The sequence below is a fragment of the Lampetra planeri genome, chromosome 24 (genome assembly GCF_965212315.1).
Source record: "Lampetra planeri chromosome 24, kcLamPlan1.2.h2, whole genome shotgun sequence".
In the NCBI taxonomy this organism is placed as follows: domain Eukaryota; kingdom Metazoa; phylum Chordata; class Hyperoartia; order Petromyzontiformes; family Petromyzontidae; genus Lampetra; species Lampetra planeri.
The window spans coordinates 4,881,526-4,904,234 of NC_136130.1; the positions used below are offsets into that span (position 1 = coordinate 4,881,526).

General features: G+C 52.2%; 1 protein-coding gene across 6 annotated transcripts in view; it reads right to left on the reverse strand.

Annotated features, from left to right (window-relative positions):
* LOC144726672 (nuclear factor 1 A-type-like) overlaps positions 1-22,709 on the reverse strand; it is a 201,501-nt gene that overhangs the window by 44,265 nt on the left and 134,527 nt on the right. For 3 of the 6 annotated variants that reach the window (XM_078605450.1, XM_078605445.1, XM_078605448.1), the window contains exons 3-7: positions 10,831-10,902; positions 7,106-7,180; positions 5,701-5,818; positions 3,431-3,484; positions 2,181-2,299 (exon numbers count right to left, since the gene is read on the reverse strand). In XM_078605450.1, the coding sequence (XP_078461576.1) occupies positions 2,181-2,299; positions 3,431-3,484; positions 5,701-5,818; positions 7,106-7,180; positions 10,831-10,902 (438 nt within the window). The remainder of the gene's footprint in view (positions 1-2,180; positions 2,300-3,430; positions 3,485-5,700; positions 5,819-7,105; positions 7,181-10,830; positions 10,903-22,709) is intronic. The other 3 variants (XM_078605446.1, XM_078605447.1, XM_078605449.1) reach the window with 3 other exon arrangements.

The window sequence follows — 22,709 nt, forward strand, 5'->3', positions numbered from 1 at the left end:
CGTGCGTTTGCTAAAGACCCCCGCCCCCTTCAAGGTGCACCTATCCTGGTACGAGTTCCGTGGGGACGTCGCTGCTACTTAGTGGCAAACGGCGGTTGTTGTTGTTGGGAGGAGGGAGCGGTGGCACAGCGGTTACGCCACTTTGCTTTGAACCTGGTGACCCAAGTCCTATTCCCAACCATGGCTAACACTGGTTGCCAAATAGAACCTGTCCTGGGCCTCCTCTAAGTTGGCTTAGCCATGAATGAGAGAACCTGATGCTGTGAAAACATCGGCGTTTAGAGAGACAGACGGGGCCAGACGAGCGATTGGAAACACCGCCACCCCCCCTTTGTGTCTACGTGTGTACGCTGAACTTCTTCACCACCGTACGTAGCCAACCGCGCTAATCAGAGGTGCGGGGCAAGGACAACGAGCTAAACACAAAGAGCAGTTCTAAAGAAATGAGTTTTCAATCTCGATGATTTAAAAGTGAATGAGCTCCAGAGCTCCAGCGGCTTCCTAATATCGGAAGAACATTCCAGACGGCCGCAGGAGCGCATGTGAAGGCGCGCGATGCTGTGATTGTCTTTGGTTAACCTTGATCGTTTTGTGTGCGTCTGTGCAGGCCTTCATAGGTGCTCGCTGACAAACACTCTTATTAACAGTCTATGCAACTAAAAGGAGGAATCTTTATCCTGGCAACAGCCCATTGAAAATTCATTGCCTTTTATAATGGATTTTGGTGAGGAAGTCATGCAGGGATAGTTAATATTTAGTTTCTGGAACCCGTCCAATGCTGGATTTGGATTATCTTGCACACCAGTGGCGGTTCATAGCTCCAGGTGGAGGAGGCAACAGAGTCTGCCTCGGGTTTTCCAGCCTCACGTGAAAGGTGGATTCATCCAACAGCACTTTCTCGCATAGAGACGCAACGACTCGTAGACTCACAGAGACCCATAGACTCACGCGGAGACCCTTAAACTCTCACAGAGACCCATAGACTCACGCGGAGACCCTTAAACTCTCACAGAGACCCATAGACTCACGCAGAGACCCTTAAACTCTCACAGAGACCCATAGACTCACGCGGAGACCCTTAAACTCTCACAGAGACCCATAGACTCACGCAGAGACCCTTAAACTCTCACAGAGACCCATAGACTCACGCGGAGACCCTTAAACTCTCACAGAGACCCATAGACTCACGCAGAGACCCTTAAACTCTCACAGAGACCCATAGACTCACGCGGAGACCCTTAAACTCTCACAGAGACCCATAGACTCACGCGGAGACCCTTAAACTCTCACAGAGACCCATAGACTCACGCAGAGACCCTTAAACTCTCACAGAGACCCATAGACTCACGCGGAGACCCTTAAACTCTCACAGAGACCCATAGAGTCACGCGGAGACCCTTAAACTCTGACAGAGACCCATAGACTCACAGCAAGACCCACAGGCTCACAGAGACACATAGACTCACGAAGATACATATAGACTCACACAGAGACCCAGAGCTTCACACAGAGATCTATAGACTCACACAGATACCCATAGGCTAACACATAAACCCATACACTCACACATAGACCCATAGACTCACACAGAGATCCACCAGACTCACATAGAGAGCCACCACCGCCGCCACACGCTGCCACTGTGGCCCAATTGTCAATGCGTCCACCTGGAGCGCGCGTTAGCACCCGGGAGTGGAAAACCGCTGAATGTGCAGCGACGAGCACGCCGACTGTGTGGAGGGAGCAAGCTGGCCAGGTGGCACCGCAGTTGGAGCGCTTGACTCAAAATTGCAAAACGACGATTTGGTCAGCAACACTTAGAACCGCAATGATAAACTGATGCGAGCACAGGCACCTTTGACAAACGGAAAGATCTCCCCGTACAGCCTTGAACAGACCATGGGCAAGTGCTGCTAGCGAGAACCTACTAAGGCCAGCACCACGCCCGGCCGCCTTTGTCTCCCTTGTGGCGATGTTTACACACACCGCACCAGGTACTAATTTGATGCCGATTCGACTTAGGGGAGGCCCAGGACTCGTTCAGATAATCGTCGCTGGTGTTGGCCGTGAGCGGGAATGGAACCCGGGTCGCCAGGTTCGTAGCGCGGCGCGCCAACCGCTCCACGACACACACTTCCCCACGCACGCCCATGCACGCACGCGAGCACGCAACCACTCACCAGACTCCACGTCGTTGTGCCAGCCGCTCGACTGGCTGCTGCTCGCAGGCGACCGGTTGTAGAAGCCTTCCTCGGGGCTGTCCTCGTCCAGGGACGTGCTCGACTTGTGTCTCTTGCTCCTGCGCGCGCACGCGTCCGGGAGGAGCGTCGCGTCACCGCTTGCGACCGCGAGCCACGCCGTCGTCGCGAGGGCCCGCGGCCGGCCTCGCATCCTCCTCAAGGAGGCCGCGTCTAGCCGTGGAGCGGCGCTCGCGTTCTACGCCGGCGAATCCCGTGTCGCGACGGAACGTCGCGGGGCCCGCTTGTTCGCCTACTCTTTCTCCTTCCTTATCAAGAGCTTCGGTGAGAGCGGCTTCACCCTCCCGCGCCCCCCCCCCTGCCCCCGCTGACGATATCCCCAGGCCAGAGCGTTCGCCCCTTTCTCCGAACCGTTCCACTTAAGGCTCCTCTCCTCCCGATCCCGCTCTGGCACCTCCACGTGTCTGTTTCATTGCCTCCACTCGACAGCATCTCAAGACGTTCCAGTTTCACGTCGCTTCTTCAATGCCCCGCTCATCTGTTGCCTTATCAGCTGCCCACTGCACCCCCCCCACACTCCCACCTCAATCGCTTGTAGAACGAGTGCTGTTCCCCCGATGCCAATTGCAGCTCTGATCACCTCCGAGGGTCTATCGGCCTTCATCTATTGGGACACTTCCCATCCAGATATCCCAACTGAGCCCGGTGCTACAGCCGTTGTCCCCATCCAACGGCGACGAATTGAGAATTTGGCAAGGACAGTGTTCATCCCTAGCTCCGACAGCAAAATTATCAAACGGAATAATAAGATTTGGGTGGAAAACCCACCACCGTCGCGGTCACTGCCCACCACCTACATTAACTGCCCCGCCCATGCTGCTGACACACTTGGGCTACGCCCATTTTAAACCTTTATAAACAGTTTGCCTTTAGAGGCTAACCCCCTTTTCCTGATGACGACCGCTTGTGTTGCGATCGAAACGTCGTAGTTTTTTGTTATTTTCTTTTAACCTATCTACGTGACTTTACCGAAAGCCCCAAAGAATATGAATCCCTGCAGTCACGAAAGCTTTAAGTCGGGAATAATAATAGCAAATCAATAACGATGCAAAAATCAATAACGATGCAAAAATCAGCGAAAAACACAGAAAGAGAACGACATTTCGTAGGCGACCATGAGCTTCGGCGAAAAAAATGCTCTGTTCTGTCAGTGTGGAAGATATATTACGCACGCATCTGGAACGTACATCGTTGTGTCCCACGTGTAACAAGGCTTGTGCCTTGAACTTGGTCAACCGAGTAGTGCAGGGGACAGAATTGGGCAGAAGAGAGAATTGGACAGAACACAGTGGCACTTTGGTTTTTTTCTCTTCCCCACCACCACCGCCGCCGCCGCCACCGCCGCCCCCCCCCACCCCACCCAGGTCTCGGGCGATTATGGCGTGCAGGTGGACTAATGGACGACTGGACGGAGAGATGATGCGCGTCGATGAGGCACCCTGCCTGGGAGCTCCCTCCTCCTCCTCCTGCCCATATCTCTCTCTCTCTCTCTGTCTGCACATAACAAATAAGTAAGTAAACATGCTTAGATTTTTGTTAGCACATCCCATCCGCCGCACGGCCTTTTGGGAGCATTTTTTTCCTTATTATTTTGTTTGCAAAAGCAGCAGCAATGGTTTATTACGAGCAAACTCTGGACCGACTTCGAAATTCAGTGTCGGGTCATCCTCGTAGCAGCAGCGGCTTTAGGCTAGCCATCAAACAATGACGGTCACCGCATCGCTTTCAGGTGCGCGCTTCTGCGGCAGCCTGGAACGCTCTTTCTTTCCGATATTACGGAAGCCACAGGAGGTATGCGCTACTAAATCTACATTGAAAACTAATTTATTTCGAACGGCTTTTTTGTGTTTCGTTTGTTGTCCTTCCTCCGCACCTCCGATTAGCACGGTTGGATACGTACGGTGTGAAAGAAGTTCAACATACACACGTACAGTGTCTCATCTTGCTTGCTTGAACTAACAGTTCTCCTGGCAAGATACACGGACTATATGCGCACGCCTGATGGAGAGAGCGATGGTGATACTGATCAAGTCACTGCCTTCACATGCCACTTCATTAATCCACATGCACGCCTCACTTGAGACTGAAAGCCTCCAAGGCGGAGGTTTTGTAGCCACCTCAAACCTCATGCCAATCATTTTCCAAATTGAAAGCCTCGCCGGGTCTCAAGACTCCTTTCTCAGGAGGGTCCTGCATTAAGGTTGCTTTGGCCAATTTGACGAATGAGTGTTTAGATTTGACGTGGGAGAAAAGCTGAGCACCCAGAGAGCGAATGGCACTCAAAACCCTGCACAGATAGATGCAATCCAGAATCAGAATATTGTATTCATGCTGGCGGAATCCGATGAGCTATGAAGCTCTATTTCACAGACGTCCAGTAGGGGGCACGGGGTCAGAACGTCACAACAACAACAAGCAATACAAAAACACGTGGGAGCAGGGCACGGACGGACTCAATTCAGCCAGTGGACCAAATCTACCCGCCGACCAAATTTCTACGGCAGCCCTACAACCGGCCCCCGTAGCGTTAGCGGGGCTGGAGGGGGGCTGCTGGAGGGGGCTGCCCCCCCCCCCCCCCTTCAAAAAGACGTACGGCAGAGGTCGCAATCGGGTACCCGATACCCGTACCCTACCCGATACCTGGCTACCCGTACCCGGCCGGGTACGGGTAGCCGTTTGCGACCCTGGTGCGGCCGGGTACGGGTAGGCCGTGAGTCACTGGTGAGTCACCGTTTGTCACTCATTTCCCAACGCCTTGACTCTTCTCACAATTCAAGTTCCTAGAATCAACCCACCCGCGCCTGCAACATGGCTTCATCCCAAAGGTCGCAATCGGGTACCCGATACCCGTACCCTACCCGTACCTGGCCGGGTACGGGTAGGGTATGGGTACGGCCGGGTACGGGTACCCGTTTGCGACCCTGGTGCGACCGGGTACGGGTAAGGAATCAAAACCCGTTTGCGACCTCTGACGTACGGCCAAACAATGTCGCCACAAACAATGTCGGGCGCCCCCGTTCTTTCCGCATGTAAAACTGGAGGGGGGGTGGGGGGGGCAAGGGCCTTGGGCAGAACACACGACAGACGCATCACACGGGTCGCCGCTCAGGCAGCCTCAACCTTGTTGCCACGAGGTGACGCTGAATGGATGGGGGGGGTCGGCGAAGGGGGGGGGTGTTAAAGGAGGTGGGAGGAGTAGCGGATGGAGGGCGAGGAAGCTGAAGATGATGGAGGAGGAGCAGGAGATGGTGGAGTGGGAGGGGGGAGGGAGCAGTGAGGAGAAGGTGGAAGCAGCAGTTGGGGAGAAGGGCAAGAAGGAGGAATAGGGATGAAGAGAGGAAGGAGATGATAATGAGGGGGAGGGAGGTCGGGCGAGGAGGGGAGCGGGTGGCGGATGAGGTGGAGCAGGAGGAGGATGAGGATGACGGGGTGGTCCACTCACCCGGCAGAAGAAGTGCTGGGCAGAGACCTCCTCATGGCGGCGCCGGGGCTCATGCTGTAGTAGGACTGGCTCTCCATTTCCACGGGGAAATTGGGACCGGTTCCGCTCGCGATCGGCGCTGTCGGAGCAAACATCGTGAGAGCGCTCGCCTCGCGGTCAGTGCGGCCCAGAGGGCTCGAGTTCAAATCCGGGTCAGGCAGAGGATTCCAGGATTAATACACAACGGAGAGTACAATCATCCGACCTCGCTGGGGACTGGGGAACAGGCCGTGGACGCGAAAGGATCGGATGCGAGGACATTGACGATGCATTGTGCCAGCAACATTTCGCAATTTTACTTTCAACATTTCATCATAAATTAAGTTTATTTGGTGATAGCTTTCACGACCGAAGGGGTGTGTCTGGTACTCAACAGCTATTAAATAGCGTAACTATTCATATGCCGATTTAAATAACTGCAATGTAATTCCCATCACGCCTCACGGTGTTCAGTGCAGGGTCCCACTCCTGATCATCCACTCTATTTCTCTGGCCTCTCTATTCATCAGCTATGAAGAAGAGCCATTGTCCAAAACGTTCACGGGTTTATATATATATGTATGTTTTCCGTTGCAGGCCCAACACACAAGTGTTACCGATGAATGCGTCGAGCGTGTTTTTGTTAATTGTGCTTGTGCACCACTGCCAACACACAGCAGCAGCAGCAACATTACCAAATCATTTATAGAGCACCACCCAAGCCTCATGTGAGACAGCAGATGTCCCGGCCTGGCTTATGCAAGTTAATTATGTTCAGAGATTACAACCAAAGCCCGGTTTTACTCGTACATTTTTAAAATGTTGCACGCATTTCATAGCCAGTTGCATTTGTTCTTGGATTCACATCGGGTTTTTTTTCTGTCTCTCCCCCCCTCCAAATGCCTCCCTGGCAAGCGAGCGATGTTTTACTGTTGTTGTTGTTATCCAAGTGCCCTAACCTGGCATTCAATAAAGGATTCGAATTAATAAACAAGCGTGCGTCGCGGACACAAATGCTAAATCGGTGGCGTCGCGTGGTGACTTGTTGGCGGGCCGAGTCGGCGGTCGGGAACGATGCAGGCGACGGACATGAGAGTGGTGACGGGAATGCCGGCCCCCGCAGGATCACAGTCGTTCGAGTGCGACAGTGAAATGAGGTTGTGGCATCACCACGTCATGACGATGCATGTACCCAGCAGTGGATAGACCACGGCTGATGATGACGACGATTAAATACGTGCACGAACGAAAAGAAGTACAGAAAACTGAACGCGGACTTGCTCGCGCACACAAGCTATGAGAGGCGCCGAGTTGAGACTCGCCGTTCCACCAACAAAACTACGGACGGACGGACGAATCGGGAAAAGGATGCGGCCGTCGTACTCACTTCTCGACACCCGCACCAGCTCTGTGACGCTGAAGACTCCGGAGGTTACGAAGATATCTTGGAAGCTGAGGTGTCCTGCAGGTGACAGGCGAAGACACAGGCCTCAATCAATGACTCGCTCGCGAGCACGCGGCCGTGCCTCGCCGGCGGCGTGGCCCCGTTCGGCAACGCGTCGCTGCGGCGGGCGATTAGGGGAGGAGTGGCCGGTGGGGGGTTGGGGTTGTCAACGCTGAGCGTGGGCCCTAGCAGCTGCGTCGGCCGGTGCCGCATTTGTACCGGGATGTGGATTCCGTGGCGACCGGAGTGGGTGCCACGGTGGCTAGGAGATGTTAACCGCCTCGCCTGGTACGCAGGAGGTCGTGGATTCCATCCCGACCCTGATGCCTGCTGCATATCTGGAGTTTGCCTGTCTCTCTCTCATCATCATCACGGTGGCTAGGAGATGTTAACCGCCTCGCCTGGTACGCAGGAGGTCGTGGATTCCATCCCGACCCTGACGCCTGCTGCATATCTGGAGTTTGCGTGTCTCTCTCTCATCATCATCACGGTGACTAGGAGATGTTAACCGCCTTGCCTGGTACGCAGGAAGTCGTGGATTCCATCCCGACCCTGATGCCTGCTGCTGTATATTTGGAGTTTGCGTGTCTCTCTCTCATCATCATCACGGTGGCTAGGAGATGTTAACCGCCTCGCTTGGTACGCAGGAGGTCGTGGATTCCATCCTGACCCTGACGCCTGCTGCATATTTGGAGTTTGCGTGTCTCTCTCCCCGTGGTTGCAAGGTTTTTTTCCCTCCACATTTGTAAACGCGTGTTTAGAGTATTTGGCTGCTGTAAATTTCCACGCGATAAGCCAACTTCGTTGAGCTGTCATTTGTGGCCAGGCCACTTCTGAAAAAGAGCTACATAGCTCCGCGAGCCTTGCCGGGTAAAATAAGAAAAAGTAAAAAAGAAAAATTGTTTTTCGTCAGTGTCCAGACACCTTGGGCCGGCTGTGAATGTGAATTCCACGGCCACCGGATATTAACAAATCGGCAACGCCGCACGTGGAGCCGTTCCCGACGTCAGCGCTAACGCTGAGGAGTTGTCCTGGTCTTTCCCAGGAACGTCGCCCTCATTCCTTAAAAGCAGCTGTCCCGGGAACAATCTGTAAGGCGTCAGGGTCAGGGTAAAACCCATAACCTCCCTGTATACCAAGCGAGGTAGTTAACATCTCGCCACCGTGGTGCCCCCGACTGTTTCGTCTTATCCACCAGGCTGTGTTCAACAACCACACTGCAGGTCAAAACTCTTCTCATTTCGCTTCTTCCCTTCGTACTGCTCCCACTTTGGAATTCCCTCTCATTGCCACTTTTCCCAAGTTCTGAGCATAACCTTGCTCAATTCAAGAAACATATTCAATCTCTATCGGTTACTACTTCACGAGTGCTGTTTGTTGCTGGCCTGCTGGGAAATTTGGACCTTTGAGTCTGTGTACAGCAACCGTGATATACTGGGTTGCCCAAAAGTCAGGGTAGATAGGGTTATTTCATTTGTGTCTGTAGGCCTCTGTGTGTGTCCGTGAGTCTCTGTGTGTGTCTGTGGGTCCCTCGGCATGTCCGTGGGTCTCTGTGTGTGTCTGTGGGTCTCTCTGCGTGTCTGTGGGTCTCTCTGCATGTCCGTGGGTCTTTGTGCGTGTCTGTGGGTCTCTGTGCGGGGTCTATTAATGAGTAAAAAAAGAGGCGAATCCTTGATTCCTTCTGGAACGCAGTCACGGGGGTTCAAATTTCCATGTTCCGTGGGGCGTACCGCCAGCCCCATTCCCACCCGGTGCCCACGATGCGCCGGTAGTTTGCGCTGTGGAGGTGGCGGCCTTCGCCCAACGGGTGCGACGTCTCGCGCGGGTGACGACTCGCGTAGAGGCCACGTGCCGACTCCAAAAAATAAAAAAGCGGCGTTTGCAAAAAAAAAGCCAGAGAGCGAGTTCGGGGAGGGGTGGGGGGGGGAGGGGTGGGTGCTCGGAGCCAGACTTGGCCATGAACGTTATGTCGTTCTTATGTAATGGGCGCTGGAATAAAAAAAACGAAGGTTTTTTTTTTGCTGTACACAGCTATCGTCGGTCATGACCTCCAGAGTTTTAGAGGAATGCTAATTAATAATACACGCTACCAACGGCAAACGATTGCGCAGAGTAATGGGCGCGAAACACTCCGCGTTTACACGGGGCTCTAAATGAGCGTTGGGATTTTTTGAGCGAGGGATTTTGGTTCACCAACCACAAAAACAACAACAACCGCCGCCGCCACCACCGTCATCATCATCACGACCGCCACAACAACCACAACTGCAATCACCGTCTTCCCTTACCACCACGGTCGTGACCACCACCACTACCGCCACAGATACCACCATCATCATGACCACTCACCCACGACCACCACCTTCCCAACCACCCACCGCCACAACCACCACCAGCAGCACCACTATCACCTCCACTAGAACAACAACCGCTACCGCCACATCTAATTTCACACCACCATGATCACCGCCACCATCATCACCATTTGCAACACTTCCACCATCATGATCAGTTATCACCATTTGCCATATCCACCACACAACACCAGCCACTACCACCACCACAGTCATCACCACAGCCTCCACCATGGCGACCTCCACCACAATCCACTAACCAGCAACGACACCACAAAGACAAAGATCCCCCATAAAGCCTTAACAGACTGTTGGGGCAAGTGCTGTTAGTGAGCACCTATGAAGGCCGGCACGGCACATGAGGGGGTCGGTGGCCAGCACCACGCCTGGCCGCCTTTGTCTCCCCAGTGGCGATGTTTACACATCGTACCAGGATTTGAGGCCAAGTCGACCTACAGAAGGCCCAGGAGCGATTCAAATAATCGTCAATGGTGTTGATGGCCGTGAGCGAGAGTCGAACTTGGGTCGCCGGGTTTGTAGCGTAGCGTGCTAAGCGTTGCACTATGGTCCCCCACCTACACCACCCACCACCGTCACCATCACAAACACCACCACCATCATCACAAACACCACCAGCGTCACCATCACAAGCACCACCACCATCATCACAAGCACCACCACCGTCACCATCACAAGTACCATCACCATCACAAACACCACCACCGTCACCATCACAAGCACCACCACCATCACAAACACCGTCACCATCACAAGCACCACCACCGTCACCATCACAAGCACCACCACCGTCACCATCACAAGCACCACCACCACCACCATCACAAACACCACCACCATCACAAGCACCATCACCATCACAAGCACCGTCACCATCACAAGCACCACCACCATCACAAGCACCACCACCGTCACCATCACAAGCACCACCACCGTCACCATCACAAACACCACCACCATCACAAACACCGTCACCATCACAAGCACCACCACCGTCACCATCACAAGCACCACCACCGTCACCATCACAAGCACCACCACCACCACCATCACAAACACCACCACCATCACAAGCACCATCACCATCACAAGCACCGTCACCATCACAAGCACCACCACCATCACAAGCACCACCACCGTCACCATCACAAGCACCACCACCGTCACCATCACAAGCACCACCACCGTCACCATCACAAACACCACCACCGTCACCATCACAAACACCACCACCGTCACCATCACAAACACCACCACCGTCACCATCACAAGCTCATCTCGCGCGTGCTCTTTTACCGTTTTCCGATTTGATCTCCGCTTCGCTGGCAGACATGTTCTCGTGGCTCGGACTGCCCGTCTGGCCTCCTTCTGCCGATAGATGACGGGGAAAGACAGACACGCACGCACGCACAGAGGGGGGAACAAGGGGAGATAAACACACGCAGATTAGACACCCTGCATTTAGAACACAAACCACGCACTTTGTTATTTTGCTTTTGAAACAATTCGACACGTTGCTCAAGCGACGATAAATCTGATGAGGTTTGTGGAATGCCTACGAGGCAGAAAATCCGTTGGAATCTCGCAGAACAGTGCGAGCCTTCATGTTAGAAAGCGGTTCAAGGAAGTGGATATTACAGAGCTACCTGCCAGATGCCTTCAAGGGACACGTCATTAAGGCAGTAGAGGGCAGCACTTTCCCACCCACTCTGCCACTGGAAGCAACGTTGTTGAGTGACAATCGAACAAACATGTTTTTTTGTAGTTCGATTTAATTAAGATTTTGAATGTTTGTATAATTACATATGTATTTTGCTAAAATTTGTGTGCGCGTGTGTGTGGTTTTGTGAGACTGGTTCTTGCCACAATAATATGGATATTCCATGACTGACCAACAATTGTCAATTGGGATGAGCACAGAAAAGTGTTAATTTAATACTTTGAGACATTTTTTTGTATTTGTCTCGTAAATTTCAGTCAAACATACGTTCAACAAATACACAAATATCCTGTAAGTCAAATATTTGGCCTGGGCCCTAATCTTCGACCCTGGAGAGTGGAAGTGTAGTTTCAGACCCTGACCCGGGTCAAAATTGTGAATGTTAATCTCATGCGTTGAAAGAAAAATAAAGAAAACGAAAAAAAAAGTTGTAAAGTAAGAAGGCTGTAGGCCAAGGGGTTTTTTTTCATACGGGGCTGTTACGCCTTGCTAAAATATACAGTGTAAACAGGATTTTTTTTCTGAGTAAGCAGCCGCCCCCAGCTCTCGGCGGAAAATATGAGCATTTAGCGGGACTCAATAAAGTCAGTGTGCTCGCGACGAACAAGCGGCTACTTTTAGGTTTCTCTGAACGCACGTGGACACACGTGTGTGTGCGCACACGCGAGCACGCACAAAGACGCACACATGCGCCGGGAGCACAGGTGCAGATTATTTTTTCGCAGAGGCACTGGGTTTAGAAAAGAAAAAAAAAATCACTGAGGAAAAAATAATAATCCAAAAGTACCGGTTCGATTAATGACTTCCTGTATAGAAAGGTGCAGATGGAGGTGTGGTGCAGCCCTTTCTACAACTGCCTGAATCAATCCCTCTGCTGTGTGCCAAAGGAATGCCTCCGATTTATTAATTTGATAAGATTTTAATGTGGCGTGGATGGCGAGAGTGGGTAGGGATGGCGATGAATTAACGCGCTAGTACGCGCGCCCACGAATACAACTCACGCCCGTTAACGCTGCAAAGCGCTAACGAGTCAATGCTTGGCCTACACGAAACGAGCAGCCAACGAGTCGCAACGCACATTTTATTTGTTCAGGTGGCGCGAAAATGTTTTAAGTACATTTTCGTCGGCAAATTTAATTTCTTGTTTGTCTGATTTGTGTGTTGTTATTCTCAGTAAAGACTTCGTTTTGGCTGCACCACGCATAGTGATGTTTATATTGCAACAAAAAAAAACTAAATAAAGCAAGACTAATAATCATCATGAGAATAGTTTTTATTATTAATTCATCATCGTTGATTATTATTTATACCGCACCTCCCCCATGCATTGCATCTCGAGATGCCAGAGCAGAGGGGGTCCAAGCAAGCACTCGGTCGTGGAGTTGTATCCGCAGACCAAATACAATATTCAAAACCAATGCCAGCATCGACAACGTGCAAAACAAACAAGATTAAACAAAACTTTAAAAAGGCAAAAAAACTGAGCTGGAACAAACAATCCCCCCAGCGTCGACGGCAATGGCTGTGGGGGGTGGCCATCATCCAGCAGCGGATCATGGCCAATGCCAATGAGCAGCACAAAAAAACATGGCTTTAGGAATAATGGTGGCGGCCGGGGCTGTCCAAACGCCGGCTACCTCGGGGAGCGGTGTGGCGTGCACCAGCACTACCGCGCCCCGAGGCTCCGACCGCGCTTGCAAGCGGCTCTCCGCCAATCGAGCGGGTGGTCGAGTCGCAAGCTTACGTAAGCCCCGGCCAAGGATTCCTCGGCGAAGTCAGCCCTCGATGACTCACGGCTAACCACGAGGCCGCCACGGCTAACCACGAGGCCGCCGCGGCTTTCGTGCGGTGCACGGCGGTTTTGCCACTCCACCCCGGGGAGAGAGAGAGAGCTCCCGAAAGTATTTATTTTTGCTCGCAGAGACGGCGTGTGCGGAAGCTCCGGCAGGCCGACAACCCCTCGTGCCGTCCGTCTCTAAAGGCGCGTAAAGCCTCCAGTCGACTTCTTTCGCACCGTGCGTAGCCGACCGTGCCGATCGGAGGTGGGGCGTCGGTTTGGTGAAATGCGCGAATGAAAACTAATTTCGCGTGCAAAGATCGTCACAGCCGGTTTGCCAGTCGACCCGAGTCAGTTATCTCTTTAGTCCGTCGAATCAGCAACGCCAGCCAAGTCAGCAAAATAATAATTTCGCCAAAAAGTCAGTCAGAAGGGCGATCGGTCGGTCGCCTCGTGAGATTGACAAAGAGGCAGCTATGCTGCGTTTACTCGCGTAGCCTGCGGTCAGGAGTGAAGTCTCCCTTCTGGTTCGGCGTATTTTAGTGGGAGGTGGGACGCTTAACAAGCATCTATTTATTTTATTTTGTCGCTGAGAGTAAAATTTTACGAATGTCGCCGCTTGCGTGCGCGGCTTGAATCAAGTGGCCGCTGCTGTACAACGCGCGCAGAGACGCCGGGGGAAGATCGTCGCTGAGCGCCGTCGCACGTATAGCGTCAGCGCTGCGTTCGCACACGACGCAAAAGCCGCTCGCGTCGGCTAAAGTTTGCGCGAGTGTTACATCGAGAAGCGTGACGAAAAAAAATATGTAGGGGGAGGAAAAAACCCCCCACCCCCCCAACCAAAATTCACAACGGTCTTCATAATGAAAGTGAATTAATTACGTGTACTTTATGCACAGCTGTGCCGTATGAATGCCGCCCATTCACAGCACCGGTGAAATCCCGGGGCGGTATCGCGTTGTTACTTCACGTTAGGCGAAACGTTTTTCGCCCGAGCGCAAATTTATTATTTAAGTGCCGAGCGGCGAAGGGGCTTTGGGGAGCGAAGCGGTCATCGCCGAGAGAGAGAGAGGGCGAGCGGGCGGGCGGGCGGGCGCCGTTCAAGAAGTAAAAAAAATGGAAAGATGACTTGCGGAGCGTGAAAACAGGAGGGGCTGGTATTTGCGCAGTCAATACATTTGCGGAATGAAAATAAATCCCCGATGTAGCCCTTCAATCCGAATCCAAACGTGTCCATACAGTGCGTGAAATGTAAAAAGTGCGACGACTCTGCCCGTAGAATCGGATACCCCTCGTGAGTGTCTTTTATTTTTGGTATTTGGCCCGTCACCTGGCCCCTCCTCAGCCACCTTTGTGTTTTTTCCTTTCTTCAAGAGCTCCTGTTACTTTATTAAGCCTTCGCAACGTTGCAGGTGAAGGGCGTTGGCTCTGAATTCGCGAGTTGCGCTTTGCGCTCACGCGGAGAAGAGAACGACCGAAACGAGAGAAAAGGGTTGCCGTGTAAAAAATGCGAGCATAGAGTCATTTCGCAAATTGTCCGAATTACAATAATAATAGGAATTAGTAAAAAAAAACACTTTTTAACCAAGTAAAGAAATAAAAAAACACTTCGACTTAAGCCCATCAGAGAGTTTTTTTTTATTTAAAGAAAGAACGCACACTACCCGCAACAGAAAACACATGCAACGCAAACACACAATCATAACAACGCTTAACGCAAAGTGGTACTTTTTGCATTAGCATTACCACCGCCACCACCGCCCGACCCACCACTATTATTATCGTCATCATTACTGAATTCAATTACTTGGGGTCTTTTTTCCTTCCTCTTTTTAATATCGGGGGCTCAGCCACTGTGGTCTACACAAAGACAGCAGCGTGAGCTGTCTCGAGAAAGTTTTAAAAGCGCCGCACCACAAGCGTCCCCGACGTTTTGCCAAAACCTCAAACCATATTTAGAGCGAGAGTCTGTGCGAGCACCCGGGCTCTGCCCTGGTAACCCACGCGGCTCGGTGCCCAGCCGCTCGTCCAAAGTCGCGACGCGCACGTCCGGTGCCACTGCACGCCGCTAACGTCGTTACACACCGGGGGGGTCCCCCACACGGCCCGGGTGGCGAGGGCGATCGCCCGCCTCGCGGTGAAAATACCGCTCCCGTGCGTCTCTCGCCACGTCCGACGTTTCGCTTCACGTGCCGGATGACCGGCGGTTTTTTCGACCCCCACCCCCACCGCTGCGCTCCCAGACGGGTTGGGAGGGGGGGGAACGAAACGTCGAACGTCGTGCCAATTGATGCGTTGGCACAAGCCCTGAGAATGCACCGGAGGGGCCTCGCAGCGGCACAACCGCCGTGGAGCCACGCGGTCGTGAAAGGCGCCGATCGCCGCCGTTAATCAACCGCCAGCTTGCACGGAACGACGGCGCGGACTTTCCAACGGCTCTTTTTTTCTTTCAAATTACAAATAAACGTAACGCGCGTTCGTTTTATCCGTGAAATATTGCGACTGGCTGTTTTGCGTCTCCGCTCGTGTTCAACGGTTAACGCGAGACAAATGAAATCTATTGTGTCGCCTGCCGGACCGCGACAGACAGAGAATGTGCGCAAAGCTGGAGCAACGTCGCGAAACGGCGTGTTAAGACATTTTTTTGCCCTGGGAAACGTGGCAAATCCGAAAAAAAAAAAATTTTCATTAAAAATCACATCCCAGGGACGAACATGTTCATGTAAATCTCTGCTTTCAGCTGTGAACTGCGAGATGGGAGGAGGGGGGGGTTCTGCAGAATTCACGCCAACTACCCAGGGACATTTACGAGATAATTTTTTTAATCTATAAACCTCTAGATTGATAGAAACGTGGATTTTTTTTATTATTATTATGATGAAGGAGTGCCCCTTCTAACCGATCGGCCAACGCTTCTTTTTATAGTCTCGCTTTATATATATAGCAACAGAACTGGCGCAAGCGCTAGACCCATTACGATTCCAAAAAGAGAAACTCTACTCCGGAAAAACAAATTACAATTCAGATTAATATACAGGGGTCATACTGGAGGGACAACGTCAGAGCAAGTCACTTTTGTTATTTAAATATTGTGTTCGTCTCGAATTCGGTGTTTTATATTACGAATAAATAATTCCCGCAGATGTAACAGGCGAGGCTCGCTACGTCTGCGTGCTCACAAAAGTATGTTTCCACGATTGTTCGCAAGCAACGCTTGCCATTATCACACTTGTGTTGTTCTAATAGTGGACGTGAATTACATTTCGTTCCTATGTTCACTGCCAATCCATGCACGTTGTATTATGCATGCATGCTCGTGTTACGCTCGTGTTACGTTCGTGCGTGCGCACGTGCCGTGTGGCCAATGTGCAGGCCGTGCGCTCCGCGCGTGCTCATGCTGGTCGTGTGCGTGCTCATGCTGGTCGTGTGCATGTGGCATAACAGACGCGGAAATTCACCACCCAGTAAAGACAAGTCGAACGCGTTGGACGTGTGCAACGTACGTGCACACGCGCTCGCACCCCCCCACACGTATTCAGTTGCCCCTTTTCACCCATGTTTGAAGGCATCTATTTGTCGCTGGCCGCTCGGACAAAATCTGGTTGTACACGGACGTGTACACGATTGTGCGCTGCACAATTACGCGCGCGAGGTCGCTTGCGCGCGCGCGCCCCGTGTGTCACACCCGTCCGTTATGCGGATCGCACCAGACACACGACGCCCGCCACCGCCGCCGCTACCCCCCCGCCCCCCCGGTCCACCGCCACCACCCCCATCACCATCAGCACTCCTTACAACACGCGGCTCCGCCGCGCGCGATTGCCTCACTTACAAGTGGCCGGTTCTTAAGTGGCCATTTACTCGCCGGGGGCGCGCAACAGTGGAGCTCTTTGCCGCGTCGCCGCGCGGCTCCGCAGCGTGCGGGAGATGGATGGCCGTGCGGGGCGATGAGGGGCGCACCTTTGTGAACGCGACCCGCGCCCCACCGAAACACACCGCCGCCGTCGGCCCACCGCCCTATCTTTTGCGCAACGGCCACCGCGTGCACAGGCGCCGGCCCAGGGACGCGGCGCTTGCGCAACCAGCCCCGTGGCTTCATCATTCATCAAACCCACGCGATCAAAACGCACGGCCACGGCACGGTAGCGCGCGACGTAGGAAAGCGGCTTACGTAAGAACGGCACGGAGAGAGAGAGCGGGAGAGAACGCCAAAGCACGCAGAGCGACGGCAATAATCCTCCGGGAATCTTTACGTGGAACCGCATCGATCGTTTGTGTTTTGTCGAGCGAGTGAGACTTTTCGGGCCATTGTTAAACAACTTTAGCCGTTCGCACTGTGCCAAGCACCGTTATGTGCACGAAAATTCACGGCCCCCCGATTCCCCTGTGCTGTGAGTGTTCTTGTACAGTAACTCAAATAGCCAAAGTAGATTCGTGAAATATATTTCTGGCCACTGCAAATTTACTTTTCAGTATGGTGTAACTGGATCTCCATGGTATTCTCATTCCGGTTAAATAAAGAATAGTACAATTTACTGAATTTACGGAGGTGACTCACAAGATGCACCAGGTACTTTTAGTTCTGAGTGTGACAGCGGTGCTAATGGCATTGATTATGATTGAAGCATATATCCCTTAAATACATAATCACAAACATAGCGGGTTTTTTCCATGTATGTACGTTTCTGGATTAAGCACATTGCAGTACGTTCCCTGCATTCATTTAGTTTAGGATAAATATGTAACATATGTGTCCTGTGTATATACGTGTGCAGCCTTTTGCCAACTCACTGGCGAGTCATGGGGGTTTGCTTGGCCATACTTCACCGTGCTGGCCGGGGTTAAGTGTGAACTGTAAGTTGTCTCCATGAATGTGTATCGCTGTGGCCCGGTTACATTAGGTCTGAGTATACGTGTATGTAATGATTATCATCACCAGTGATGATTATCTGAACCGGTCCTGGGCCTCCCCTAGGTCGACTCAACCCCGAATGAGTACCTGGTGCGGTGTGTAAACATCGCCACTCGGGAGACAAAGGCGGTCGGGCGTGGTGCTGGCCACACCACCCCCTCGTGTGCCGTGCCGCCTTCACAGCTGCTACTTAAGAACAGCACTTGCCGCAAAAATGTGTTTAGGCCATACGGGGTTGGGGGGATCTTTGTCTTTGACATGTTTATGAAGTACTTCTTATCCATACTTGATTGAGTCCATCTCGTTGACATTGGCTGAAACATCTTGAAATAAAACACCCAATGTGGTAGGACCCTCCTAAAAAAAAAGTATGATTACTCTTATTATCATAATAACCATGGATGAGTGGTGTACGTACTTCATTGGGCATTGTTACAATCGAGTGAAGCTAGTAAAATGAAATTCAACTGCTCCTGTTGATATTATTGTTACGGATAGGAATAATAAACAATGGAACTATTGCAGTTGTGTGTCTGAACGGTTTATTGGGTAGGCTCGCTTCAAAGAATTGACTTTTATCAGCTTATGAAATCAATTTAATGCTGGGTTCGAATAATTCACGGCGGAATTATACGTTTCATCTGTGTCCACATCAGTTAAGAAACCAAACGGGGTTTAAGTGTGCATAAAAGTTGCTGATGTTGCGGTTAACACGTCAATCGTTGTTTAATGTTCATGTCAAAAAGTAAAAAGCGATTGTTACCACGAGAAGCCGTTCAAAACCTCCGTCTACAAGCGAACCAACGTTTGCACGACGTTTAGAAATTTGCTTCATCGCGGTCATCATTTTACCTTTGTCACGCCTGGACATTCAATGCTTTAAAACAAACAAAACGTTGAATGTTACATCTTTAGCCTGCCATTATACAGATGAAGATTAGAATAGCGTCACAAAATGTACGGTTTTTAGACCAACTTGATCATTATTATTCTAATCGCGTGGTTTTAACGTTTTATTGGAGAACGGTTATTAACATTACAGGGGCCTAGGTTTAATAACGGCATCTGTAAAGAAACAAAGTTTTAATTGACTAATTCAATGATCATCTCCTTCGGTTTGCAAATAGCCAGAGCAAAACGAATGTAAACGTTCCATCGGATTGCAAATTCTTATTGATCTAGGAAATCAATCTGTAAAACACCTTTCTTTGTCATTTCAGCGAGTGAACACGGCTCCGATGATACACCGCCGTCTCTCGGGCCAGATCGCTTCGAAACACGCGATGCACGTCACCAGTTTGTGTGCGCGCCAGTGATTGCACAAGCGTGCTCGCCGCACACTCTGCTATTTAGACCTCCTTCGACGCGCGTTCGCGTCGCGATGCCCGACGGTCTCGCCCCCACCACCACCACGTGCCGGGGGGAAGAGTCTTCCGGAACGCAAAACCGAGCCGCAGATAAAAGAGAGCTCCCCCCCCCCCCGGCACGTGGGGGAGGAGCGGAACGTCGGACACCGCGGGCCGAAAGAACGCGCGCCTGCGACGCCGGAAGCACCCCCGGGGTCGGGAGAGCCGTGCAGCGCGACCGCGGGGAGGAGGGGAAAAGAAAACACGGCGGTGGCGTCGGCGGCGGCGTGATTTAGATCACTTCAAAAAGTGTGTCCCGTTCGCTCCCTTCGAAAGCCACTAACCCTGCGTGACGGCCCCCTTCCTTCCCCCCGTCGGTCATTGCCCCCCTCACACCCCCCACGTCTCAACAACGCACCGTGACAAAGTTTTGACAAGATGATTAGCGCGGGGAGATCGCAAGAGCCGGGCGCTCGCGCGCACGAGCGCAGCGTCCGCCGGTGAAGCGTTGCGTGAGGGCCAGAGTGGGTTTTGAAGAAAAGTCAACGGGCTGAGCATGGAGAGTAAAGAGAGGAAGGACTAGCCACAAGACTAGCCGTGCCGGAGGTATGTTAAACTTCCTTTGCGCCGTACGTAGCCAAGTGTGCTGAACGGATGTGCGGGGGAAGGACAACAAACTGAACGAAAAATGACGTAAAAGTGCACAGCTCCCAGTGGTTCCTCGTATGGGAAGGGAGAGCGTTCCGGACGGTCCGCAGAAGCGCATCCGCCGTCTTTGTCCATTGGCCGAGCCAGAATCCGCCCGTCCCGAGCGCGCATGTCCAGAGGGCCCGCAACGGCCGCCCCGAGCCCCGCACGCCGGCAGTCGTCGTTGAAAACCGTCGAGAAAAAAGTAGAGCGGGCCTCCTCGGGCGGCACGACGTCGCGGCCTGGAGAAATGACGGCCGATGGCCAAGGGTGACGACCGGGGGGAGATGGAGCGCGTCCCCCGGGGGGTAACGCGCTCGCCGACGAGGTGGCTGGCGATGAGGGCCGGCTCGTGAGCAGGTGCTAAAGGTGGATTTTGTTGCGTCGTGGCGAGTGTGAGAGGCTTGGGGGGGGGGGGGCATCCGTCCAACAGTGGATTGACCACAGCCAAGAACGATTGATGATTGATGACAAAGAGGAGCACAGGTTTTGATCGTTCTTACACGACAAGAAAGCCACACTGGAGTCTGTGCACGTGAATCTGAAAAGGGTGCACGGTCATTTGTGTATTCGTGCCTAAAGGCGACAAATTGATAAATATATTGACTTAAAATTTGTATTGCATTTGATACACGTATATATGTAAAAACAAGCATGTACATTGGGAATGCAATAAAAACACAATGCCATTGGAACTGTCAACGTCTCGAACTATTTGTAAAAAAATAAGTTAATTTGTATATGTATATGAAAAGTTATGTTGTCTACTGTGTAATTGCGAGCACAGGTGACAATGCATACACACACAGGTACACAGGGCCAACACACCTGCACTAGACTCATCTCGAGAATATACTCACACACACAAAGACAAAAGTCCCCCCTATAGCCTAAGCGACTTTTGGGACAAGTGCTGTGAGTGAGTACCTATTCAGCCGGCATAGCACACGCAGAGGTGAGTGGCAGGAACCACTCCCGACCCGCCTTTACCTCCGCAGTGTTGATATTTACACACTGCATCAGGTACTCATTCAAGGTTAAGTCGACCTAGGGCAGGGGTCGGCAACCAAAATAACAAGAAGAGCCATTTCTTTCCAATTCGGTACAAAATTCAGTATTTCAGGAGCCGCAATGCATCTATGTACATACTGTACATACGTACATATCGTCAAGAAGCAGCCCGTAAAGAGCCGCATGCGGCTCCGGAGCCGTAGGTTGCCGACCCCTGACCTAGGGGATGCCCAGAATAGAATCGGTTCAGATATTCGTCGCCGTTGTTGGTCGCCAGGCTTCGTCGAGAGCGCTGCTTTAACCACTTCGCCACTACTCCCCTAAAGTACAAAGACAGATATATCCCCCGTACAGCCACAACATACTTTTTTGGGCAAGCGCTGCTAGCGAGCACATGTGAAGACCGGCACGGCACACGAGGGAGTGGGTGTCCTACACCACACCCGGCCGCCTTTGTCTCCCCAGCGGCGATGTTTACACGCCGCCTCGCTGGGCACTCGGCCCAAAACGTACGCACACAACACGCACACTCTCGCTAATCCACTCGCGCACTCTTGCTTAAATTTCACGAGGGGTGGGAATGCTCTTGCGTGTTGCTGCCGCGGCCGCTCGCACACACACACATGCAACAAAGTCTCGTGTGTTTCGTTCTCGCGTTCTCAACACACACACAGCTCGACGAGAGAACGCCCACGTCTCAGATATACGCGTGCGTGCGTGCAACAAGCGTACACCTGTGCATAGAGACACACGGGGGGGGGGGGGGGCGGCGTACGAACGCGCGCGCACCGCAGACACACGGCCCCATTGTTGCGAACCTGTCGGCCTCCCGGTTCTTAGTGCCGGTCTTCGCCGAGAAGAGGAAATGCCTCGTTGGAAATCGCATTAGCGGAGTAGGTAAATAAATAATGCGATGAAACCTATCCCGACCTCGAAAAATTTCAAGCTTCGCATCGTTGCCTGCGACCCCCGCTGCCGAATGCAACTTCGCCGCCGCTTTTGTGAAAGCTCACAGAGGATCTGTTGTTGTTCTTGTTGTTCTTGTTGTTGTTGTGTGCGAGTTGACATATCGAGTGGAGAGATATCATCGTAAGTGATTTGCATGTTGCGCTATAAAACCCAGCCACCTGGGTTCATTTCCCGGTCACGGCTGACATCAGTGGCAAATATATGAAACGATCCAGCGCCTTCCCTTGGGTTGACTTGGTCTTAAATGAGTACCTGGTGCGGGCATGGTCCTGGCCACGCGATGCCCTCGTGCGCTTACCGACCTTCATATGAGCTCACTAACAGCACTTGCCCCAACAGTCTGTGTATAGGCCACGTGGGAACCTTTGTCTTTGTACTATACACTGTGTCAATAAGGATAACACAAGGATGCCATTGGCAAGCATTTACATCACTTTATCAGCTCCACTGTGACAGCACCAAAAATAATCGCCGCGTTCTATCACACATGCAGTCGAGGGGACGTCACCAAATGTATTCCCTCTATGACATGTGCTCTCAAGGTGCCTTCTAACCCCCCCTTCACTTCCCAACCTCTTAAATTCTTCTATTCACCCCTCATCTTCTCTCCCCCCACCCCACCACACACAACTCACTGCCCAAGGCCTGGAAACTGACCCACAAACACCGCACCCCAGCGGGCATCAAACCAGGCGAGACTGCTGTGACCACCCTGGCAAGTGTGTAAAAACGAAATCCTGTACACGTAAAAAA